At 38.1% G+C, this 9,951-nt stretch overlaps 2 protein-coding genes across 2 annotated transcripts; one reads left to right on the top strand and one right to left on the bottom strand.

Moving 5' to 3' along the window:
* Nucleotides 1-2,467: 2,467 nt before the first annotated feature.
* Nucleotides 2,468-6,316, top strand: LOC130950963 (protein phosphatase 2C 70-like). The gene is made up of 13 exons (XM_057879569.1): nucleotides 2,468-2,707; nucleotides 2,959-3,145; nucleotides 3,271-3,441; nucleotides 3,546-3,721; nucleotides 3,812-3,970; nucleotides 4,206-4,349; nucleotides 4,470-4,531; nucleotides 4,813-4,948; nucleotides 5,057-5,151; nucleotides 5,238-5,353; nucleotides 5,467-5,596; nucleotides 5,772-5,826; nucleotides 5,931-6,316. The coding sequence occupies exons 1-13, from the start codon at nucleotides 2,570-2,572 to the stop codon at nucleotides 6,072-6,074; spliced, it is 1,713 nt and encodes a 570-aa protein (XP_057735552.1). The 5' UTR covers nucleotides 2,468-2,569; the 3' UTR covers nucleotides 6,075-6,316.
* Nucleotides 6,317-8,462: 2,146 nt separating this feature from the next.
* On the bottom strand, nucleotides 8,463-9,582 carry LOC130950171 (protein MAIN-LIKE 1-like). Its single transcript, XM_057878707.1, has 3 exons — nucleotides 8,879-9,582; nucleotides 8,681-8,768; nucleotides 8,463-8,588 (listed from the first exon to the last, which is right to left on the bottom strand). Exons 1-3 carry the CDS (start codon nucleotides 9,580-9,582, stop codon nucleotides 8,463-8,465), a joined length of 918 nt encoding a protein of 305 aa, XP_057734690.1.
* Between the last annotated feature and the right edge of the window lie 369 nt (nucleotides 9,583-9,951).

The following is a 9,951-nucleotide window of genomic DNA, read 5'->3' as shown; positions in this document are numbered from 1 at the left end:
GGGACTGACAATACTGTAATTTGCAGCCTTAACCAATGCTTCTCCATTTCGTGGTCACCAGAAATGAAGTGCCCCATTTTGTGTCCACCGCCATAGAGATGCTCCATTTTGCTGCTGCCTCATATTATTTGGTCCACTTCGCATGCGCCAATAATGATGTTGGCCATTTCGCGTCCGCCATCCTTGAAGTGGATGGTCAATCCTTCACTTTGCCATGTCAGTACCACTTCGTTGGCGCCTCTTGTAAATTGACGGCATAACCCATTTCGCGTATGCTGCAGCTAAAATGGGTATGCGCATTTTGATTACCATTTTCATTCCTGCATATTTAAGGAATTAATCTATTTTCTTTATATATATATATATATATATATATAACAATTAATGTAACAAGCCAAGTCAAAAGCAATAAATACCTTACTTGAAACAAAACAACCAGTCAAATAGTGACTAAAATATAACAACTAGTCAAACCATTGGTCATGGGCCCTTGTAAGATATATAGTTGTACTAAAAAAACGAAGCTATTTGCTGGAGTAACTTGACTCAAGCAGATTTTGCATATATACAGTGAGAGCATAATGGCCGCAACCGTTACCAACCCTTTATTTTTCAACACCAATGCTTTGAGTTCGGTATGCAAATTAAAGACAATTATGTAGATAACTGCTGTGTCCTCTTTTTCTTAGGTTAAATATAGTTTACTCTTAATACCTATCATTTTTATTTGTTCTTATTTCAAAGGACTGTTGATTAACTTTAAAACATTATTTGCATATTTTAATACATAGTTGTACTGTACAATATTTAGCTAAATTTTAATTTATCTTTATTTGACGAAATCTCAAATAATTAACATCAACAATAGCACGGGGAGAAGAAATGATGAATGAATTAGATTATATTCACATTGACAGTTGATCTTATTACATTAGTACATGATTGATGTTTATATGTAGAGATTTACAAATTAAACGATGACTAATGATCAAAACAAAATTATGAATGACGTTAAATAATTATTGCATATATTATTATAATATACTTTAATAATTACTTCGAAAGGATTACGAGATTTTTGACAAAAAAAAATATTCAGTTTAGTTTTTGATTTTTTTTGGACTGATTAGTTCCTATGTCAAAAAAATATTGACTGACATAGAGACTAATTAGTCCCATAAAAATAAAACTCAATATTTTTTTTTGTCAAAAATTCTATTATCTTTTGAAATAATTATTAAAGGTGTTTAGAGTTTTTCTCTATTCTTTTTTTATATGATAAGTTGATAATAAGCCAGTCGTGAATAAGGAATCGAATTTCTTTCCATTTTATATTCTCCCAACATTTTTTTGGGGTCTTTCCCCACCAAATTTGTATGTTTTTTTTTTCTTAACAATTTTTTTTTGGGTGAGGAAAGGGGGCAGCCGAAAAAGGTTATCTTTGTCTTTTTTATGGTGACAAAAAGAGCAATTTTTTTCACCGCCCTTTTTTTTTTAGTGAAATTTAAGCCCAACCAAAGCTAAGATACTAAGATAGATCTCCCTAAAGCCACCGATAACAACCAAGTTTATACTTTATAGTTTATATCTTGTTACCTTGCTAAATTAATGTGAAATCCTTCAAGAAAAAAAATATTGATGTGATAAACTTATAGAAATAGATTTATGTGGAAGAAGGAAAGGCAAAAAAAAAAAAAGACATTGAATATAGCAAAATTAACTATCATATTTTTCATTAAAAAAGAAAAAAGCTTGAGTGTGGGGAATGGGGAATAGGGAAGAGTTGAAATGAAGGTCGAAAATGTTAAAATAATATCCACAAAATTAATTTGTGGCATCCCCGGCCGCTTTATTCCCGGATCTCAGAAATTCACATGCTTGCATTTAATCTGCACTTTCTTAGCTGCGTCCTTTATCAATTCTGCTCATTAATTTAATTTACAAACCCCTTCTTATTTTTTTTTTTCAATTTTAGTTTCAAAGTAATACTACTATGACGGATGATACTTACGTCAAAGGAATTTAATCAATACATATGGATGATACTTACGCATCAGTTAGAGATATATAGTATTGTAATAATTTAGTAATAACCCCGTGACTTGAAGCATAAACCTTCTTCCAGTGGACATAATTGATGATTTGTTTATTTCAAAGGGAAGAATATATAGTTGATGGTTAACTCTAACTAATAATATGTTCTAATAATTTTATAAATATTTCAACAAAATATTAGATAATTTTAAATTTTTGATGTATTAACAGCGTAAATTTTTTTATATATAATTTAATTATATTTGTCTATATATATGTGCATGTAAAATTACTTTATTTCTTCTTTTTAGATTTATTTTGCTAAAAATTAAATTAAATTTTTTTAGGACAAAATATGAAAATAATAGTGAAACCGTGAATTAAATAAGAAAATAGTAAATGAATGAATGAAAAAAAAAAAAAAAAACAGAAAGTTTGGAGTGAGAGTTGTTCGAGCATTTGTAGGCGAGGTTGTCGGAAAGGGTGAGGAGCGAAGCATTGTGATGTTTGGAGGGAAGAGAGAGAAACGAAGAAGATGCCGCTGTTTCTCACTCTTCTCCTCCTTATGCTGTTGCTTCTTCTCCTCTCCATTCTCTTCTTCGTCTTCAAGCCATGGCGCTTTTTTCTCCCTCTTTCCTCCTCCTCTTCCCCCTCCTCCTCCACCTCCATCAAGGTTCAATTCCATTTATATGAATTTGACATCTTATTCGGAATAAGTGCAACACATAACATTGCATGCCACCTGTTTGATCCAATGATTCTGTGTTCATTCATGCACTTTTCTTGATTCCACTTGTATATAAATATGAATACTGTTGTATTTGAATGTCCCTAATTATGATTTTGTGGTCAATTTGATCTATTATCTGTTGTTTGAGTTTGCATTCTCAAAGCCTTGATTGGATCTTACTTTTGCATTTTCAGGCTAGTGAGCTGGAGAGGCCTCTTCTTTCAGCTGATGACATTCAGGTTTCACATAATCAGACCAATGAATTTCCCTTAGATTATGATCCTGAAGGTGCTTGCTCTCCCAACCAACTTCATTTTCGCGTCCCACAAGACGATTCACTTGTTCAAAAGCAAATTTCTCTTCCCTCTAATGTGCCTCTAGGTAGCCTTACTTAATTACCACCATTGCAGCTTTTGGTACATCTTTTGTTCTTATCATTGTTTTCTGCTTTCTTTATGTTTTATTGCAAAGTCTTTATAGTGTAGTATCCTATTAATTGTCTCCAGGTGATAGCTTGGTTTTAGATGTAATTCATGATCATTTGGAAGATGTTGATGCTACTGGTCAAACACTTGTATTTCCCCCAGCTCAATTTGTTGAAACTCCAAAGCATAGAAGATCAAACTTTGAAAGTGACAGACTGAAAGACTTTGTGCAAGGAGATATCTCTGATCAAAGTAATTTCTTAACACTTTTTTATTTATCAGGGTTTATCTCTAAATGTATTTGCATTGGCTGAAATATGCGAAACATGTCATCATATCTTCTTTTAGAAGTACAGGAAGTTGCCTCACGCTGGAGGTTAATGATGGTCCTTCTCGTGGACTTCGTTGTTCTGTACAGTCAACAAATACCTCTCGTCTACCACTAACCTTGGGAAGAGTTTCTCCAAGTGATTTGTTGCTAAATGATTCAGAAGTGTCAGGAAAGCATGCTCAAATAAACTGGAATGTGGATGTAGGTCGCTTTTCTGTTCTTGGAGACTTCCATTTGAATGCTTTCTATATGTATACAGCGCAATAATAATTATTAGATTGAATTTTTCAGAAAATGAGGTGGGAATTGGTAGATATGGGTAGCTTAAATGGAACACAGTTAAATTCTCAGCCAATCAACAATCCAAAGACTGGAAGCAGGCATTGGAGTGATCCGGTGGATCTTGCTAATGGAGATATCATAACTCTTGGAACAACATCAAAAGCAATTGTAAGTATTATGCCGGAATCTCCTTTACATGATGCTCTTATGTCTATTTTTACATATGGAGCTCATGAATGAAAATTTTCCACCCTTTTCACCTTTCAACGAAACATACCATAAGTTATTTTGTTTGCTTGGAACTATATTATTCTCTTTCACACACAGATACTTGGAATGCTACGCTATTGTGGTTAAATTTGTGTGCTCTTATAAAGTCTTATGTGACTTTAATGCATTGCAGGTTCATATTACTAAGCAAAATCAGCAGCATATTCCCTTTGGGGTGGGTATGGCATCAGATCCAATGGCTTTGCGTCGAGGAGGCAAAAAGCTGCCTATGCAGGATGTTTGCTATTATGAATGGCCTCTGCCTGGGTTGGATCAGGTTTGGGACTTATTCATAATACTCATTCAATTAAGGTTTCTTTTACATTTTCTTTTTTAGTTTCTCACTTCTATTCACAAGAGTTATCTAATTTAACCTGCCTATGTTCCCAATCTGCAGTTTGGAGTGTTTGGCATTTGCGATGGGCATGGTGGAGATGGGGCTGCCAAATCTGCTAGCAGGTCAGTATTTTTAACTTCTTACCTATTCTTGATTGCTTCTTCTATGCTCTTTCCTCAACTTATGAATGTAAAGAAAACTTGCAAACCAAGATCAGACCAATAAAAAGAATTTTTCACAGAAGGTATTGCTTAATATTCAATTTTCCAACAACTTGCATTAATATTTATCTTTTTAACTTTTATGGGACATGCATGATTGACGATTGTTATGGATCTAATAATTGATGCATTACTTATTTCTTTTTCTTTCTTTCTTTTTCTTCTGTTGTTCCTTGTTTCAGACTTTTTCCTGAGATAATTGGCAATTTATTATCAAATTCATTAGCACGAGAGAGGGTTTTGTCACTTCGTGATGCTTCAGAAATTCTTCGAGATGCATTTGCTCAAACAGAAGCAGGCATGAATCACGATTGTGAGGTATTCTCCTCTGATCTAGGAAACATATTCTTTTTTCTTCGTGGATTGGTTTACCAGTCACTTTTATCAGTTTATGGTTTATAGCTTTTAATGACGAACACTTTGCAGGGATGCACAGCAACAGTGCTTCTGGTGTGGGTTGACGGTGATAAAAATCTTTTTGCACAATGTGCGAATGTTGGAGACTCCACCTGTATCTTATGGTATGTATTATAATTTTGTCTAGTAGTAAGCTGTTGTGACTATACTTAATGTTTGTATGAAACTCATTATAATTTATCTTTGGTAGTGTTGATGGCAAACACATTAAGATGACAGAAGATCATAAGGTAGCTAATCATTCGGAAAGACTTCGAATTGAAGAGACAGGAGATCCATTGAAAAATGGGGAGAAACGTCTACATGGTATGAAGGAATAAAACCTTCAATTGTTTTCCCAGAAGAATAGTCCCTTCCATTCTCTTGAGCCAGCAAAATTGACTTGGAAAGTTCCAATTCTGGTTCTCACCCTGATGCAGGTATGAATCTTGCGAGGATGCTTGGGGACAAGTTCCTGAAACAGCAGGATTCACGGTTTAGTTCAGAGCCTTATATAAGTCAAGTCATGCATATTGATAAAGCATGCAGACCGTTTGCCATTCTTGCTAGGTGATTTTTGTTTCTGACATATGCTTTTGTTTTAAATGGCAACATATATCTTTGTGAAACCATTGTTCACTGTCATTGAATATTGCACTCTTTTTTCGTGGAAAGTATTAGGCTTTATTGTATGATCATTTTTTCATATTGAATATAAGTAACTTTGGCATCTGTAAATGTACAGTGACGGGTTATGGGATGTGATCAGCATGAAGAAGGCAACTGAACTAGTTCTTCAGGTTTCAATAAAAAGAATACTTGAATATTTATAGTTCACTAGTTCAGTCTTTTTCTTACCATCAACTTGTTCTAACACTTCCGCTTTCCTTTCTCAATTGCACAGATGAGGGAGAGATATGCAACGGATAGAGAGAAATTTGCAGAAAGAATTGCAAATTCCTTGTTGAATGAGGCTAAAACACAAAGAACAAAGGATAATACCTGTGTAATTTTCTTAGATTTTGATACTTGTAGAGTTGAATCATAGTGTGAATTATAAATAGTGTTATAGCAATAGTCTTATATCATTTTTGTCCCCGGAACATGTTCCCTTCTCGGTTCTACACAAGCTTATCGCATAGAAATAAAAAAAGTTAGGTTGCTATGGATTCAAGTAGGTATACTTCAATCAGAACTAAGTATGAACAAGGTACGAAGTTATTTTTAAAAATTAGGATGTATGGAATGATACATTGCAGAGAAATACAAAAATCATAAATAAAAAAATGTCGTCAAATTATGGTGTTAACAAAAATAGATTTGCCCTTTTTTATTGTGCTTGTTGGAACATTATTGTTTTCAGTAAAAAAGATGTTTGTTTACATGGAAAATTTAAAAATAATTTAACGTTTATGTGCTATAATTTTGATCCTAAAGAACATTGGTTTAGGTTCATAAAGTGTTTTTTTTTTAATTTAAAAATAGAAATGTAAAATCACCAATGTATATTACCAAAAAAAAAGTCACCAATGTATTGGAGCAAAGGGAACCAGTAACAACGACAAGAGCCTTGTACTTCTCAGTTCTCATGCATGTGAACATAACCAAAACCAGAACATGTAAAAATTGTGTCTTTTACTCTCTTAATTTTCATCTATTTGAAATGGACGTTGAGACAAGGATTCACCAAGCAGAAATAACACTGAGAAAGATCTTGCGCAGTCAAATATTTATTATATTGGCTAATTTTCTAATTTACTATTAGGGCAAAAAACGGAAATAAGTCAATGGAGCAAGAAAATTACGTGAATCAGCCAAACTAAAAATTTTTTCATGAATCAGCCAAAGGAGGTTGGTTCGAATTCCATAATCACATAATTCGAACCTAGTTGGTTCGAACTCCATGCATTATAATTCGAACCTGGTTGGTTCGAATTACCCCTATGTGCCAAACTCTAGTAATTCGAACCGAGTTGGTTCGAATTACTCACAAATTGCATCAAATAGTAATTCAAACCAGGCTGGTTTGAATTACTAAGCATGGGATCCTAAATAATGGAAGTGTTTTGTTACCAGATTTTTAAACGAAATGTCTGTTGAATGAACACGGCAATAAATAAATCTACCATTTAAATTAATACGTGATGCGGAAATTAAATAATATCAAAACGCAAAGTAAAGATATTTTCATAGTAAATGATAGACGATAAAGCAATAAGTAACACAGACATACATCAACTGATAAATACATAGACGAAGATAGGTAACATACAACATGGCACACAAATCATCTAAATAGGTGCGACCCCGTGAAGCAACGACGTGGTACTCGTGTCCTCTGACCTCTCCGGATAAGGGGCTCTTCATCCTCGATCTCATCCTCCTCGTCCTGCGGGGCTGCCTGTGCAGGCGTCCTAGGCTGGACATGTAACGGTCGGGATGAAGACGGCCCGGCAACTGAATGTGACCCAACATTATGTGCTGAAGCTGGGGTACCACCCAAAGCGAAGTAGTCAGGAGGAGGCACAGAGGGAGGCTCATTAAGATCGACATCTAACGGTCCCTGTGTCCCCGTCGTCTGACTCCGGCCACGGGCAGCCTCATCCTCCTGCATGATGGCACTGATCTCATCGAGGAACTGTGGTCCACTAAAATTCGCATCAAGACCAACACCGACAAGGAAGTCTGAGAACGTGCTGCCCGGACTCACCCATGGCGTACTCTCCTGAAGTGGCTGGTCGTCACCGGGAACACCGACGAAGTAATCTTGGAGCGGCCCCTCCCCAAGTCCAGCCTCATCATGGGCAGAGAGATCTCCGATAGCATACCCTTCTCCACGCTGCCCACCATGATGGGGACTAACAACCCCAACTACAGCCCCTCCCCCACCGGCCACATCACCAAAATCACCATCGTCGTGCCCCGCAACATGCACCCTCCGTCTGCCTCCACACCCTCGTCCTCGACCACGACCCTGACCTGCGTCATCAGCCTCCTGCATAGCCTGGTCTAGCCACCTCCACTCACGCTGGCTCCGTCGTGTCCCGACTCGAGCTCTCCTCTCTATCCGACGCCTATCAGGGATGTCGTCAACAAGATCCATGTCAGGAACTAGCCTAGGACCCCTCTGTGACGCCTCGACAGGAATAGAAACGCCCCTCAGATCTCCCAAATACATCTCTGGTGACAAGAACCTCTTTCCATGCCGATTTCACCAATCTAGGTATGCGTGCGACGGTCCAGGGTCCGCAACAACATCGAACCGGTGGACGTGGTCCGCACGACTCTCCCAATGAAGATGCCAATGCTGGAAAGCGGACGGGAACCAACGATCACCGCCTCTCCCGTCCTTTGACATCAGAAAGTCGATATTCAGGGCGGGACGCGGTCGGGGCTGGACACCGCCGAACTGTGGTAGAACCCTATCTATCTGATGTCACTCTATGACGGCAAAGTATATCAGTGACGTCACAGATCGCCACAGCGCCGTGTGTCGAGGCTCCAACGCCTCCAGATGCACAACATGCAGTACCTCAGGAGAGCTATACGGCATCCAGATAAACTGCACAAAAGTTACAACATTGTCAAGCAAACTACGTATACACAATATTAAAGTCTAGTTATATAAATAAAAGTAACAGAAAGTATACTCACATCCTTGGGCTGTAACATGTTTATCTGCAGTCTCCACATCTGCACCCTAGGACCCTTCTCGCTAACGGAAGGGTTGTAACCTGACCACCTGCATCGGACATCCGTGTTATTTCTAACTAAAAGTATGACAGAATTGTAAAACAGCACAAGCCTACTACAACAATAGGTAATTTAACTTGAAATATAACAGTAGATTACCTCGATGCCAAAGGCCAGCTGCACGTATCATACCCAGCAGGCCTAAACCTAGGAAAGCGCCAGAAGATCCAGGACTGAAGTAGCTGAAGTGGGCCCGCTAACTTCACCACATGTCGGTTCGCCACTCGGCACATGCACCGGTACAACCATGCCAATGCTGCAGACCCCCAACTATAGGAACCCATCTCCTCAAGCCTAGCTACGTACGGCAGCCATCTGATGTGAATGCGGTTGCCGGACTTGTCGGCAAACAGCTGAGTGCCCAACAACATCATGATATAGGCACGAGCATAGCGCCGAACGGTGTCCTCATCGGCTCCCTCGGGGCACTCTCCAAATGTCTCCTGGAACCAGCTGTAGTTTACTGCGAACTTCTGAACCTGGCTCGGAGGAGGAATCACTCCAAGAAACTCCTCGAACCACACCCAACCAGGACGTCCACCCTCGACATATATATGAAAATCTGTAAGGCAATCGTTGACATAACGGCCATCCACTGCCAACCCCAACTGGTACGCCACGTCCTGAAGCGTGATTGTGCACTCTCCGAAGGGCATATAGAAAGTGTGCGTCTCAGGACGCCACCGCTCCATGAAGGCACTGAGAAGGGGCTCATCTATCTGGAACCATCTATCGTTTAGCCTCGCTAGATGGTATAACCCCGCCATCTGCAAGTACGGCATATACCGCTCATCGAGTCGCATGCCCTATTGTCGCCGCATGCTCCTGATGCATCTCTATGGCTGGGCATTACATGGACCACATTAGTAGATCGACATAGAAAACCAATAAAAAATTAAGTAATAGCATAAACCACTTATCGAAACCATTAACACAATATACATATGAAACCAATATAACAAAGGCATATAGTAAACCACTAATAAAAACTACTAAATTGAACCGTCAAAAAAACCACTAGCTTAAACCGCTAACATAAACTGGATGCTATTCCACTATCGAAAACCACATGCAAATCCACTATCATAAACCGCACATAAAACCACTAATATAAACCGCTAACTAAAACCACATACAAAACCTCTAAAAAATCACTTGCAATACTACTACGA

The sequence above is a fragment of the Arachis stenosperma genome, chromosome 9 (assembly GCF_014773155.1).
Source record: "Arachis stenosperma cultivar V10309 chromosome 9, arast.V10309.gnm1.PFL2, whole genome shotgun sequence".
NCBI lineage: Eukaryota > Viridiplantae > Streptophyta > Magnoliopsida > Fabales > Fabaceae > Arachis > Arachis stenosperma.
The sequence above is the reverse complement of the archived record's forward strand: the minus strand, read 5'-3'. Positions and strand labels throughout refer to the sequence as shown.

What these genes read in the sequence shown, in the direction of transcription:
- LOC130950963 (XM_057879569.1), top strand. Translation starts at nt 2,570, where the DNA reads ATGCCGCTGTTTCTCACTCTTCTCCTCCTTATGCTGTTGCTTCTTCTC. An exon ending in CCTCCTCCACCTCCATCAAG is followed by an intron (nt 2,708 to 2,958) that starts GTTCAATTCCAT and finishes TTGCATTTTCAG; the next exon opens with GCTAGTGAGCTGGAGAGGCC. An exon ending in CCGTTTGCCATTCTTGCTAG is followed by an intron (nt 5,597 to 5,771) that starts GTGATTTTTGTT and finishes GTAAATGTACAG; the next exon opens with TGACGGGTTATGGGATGTGA.
- LOC130950171 (XM_057878707.1), bottom strand. Translation starts at nt 9,582, where the DNA reads ATGCGACTCGATGAGCGGTATATGCCGTACTTGCAGATGGCGGGGTTA. An exon ending in AGCTGGCCTTTGGCATCGAG is followed by an intron (nt 8,769 to 8,878) that starts GTAATCTACTGT and finishes TGTCCGATGCAG; the next exon opens with GTGGTCAGGTTACAACCCTT. An exon ending in ACATGTTACAGCCCAAGGAT is followed by an intron (nt 8,589 to 8,680) that starts GTGAGTATACTT and finishes ACTTTTGTGCAG; the next exon opens with TTTATCTGGATGCCGTATAG.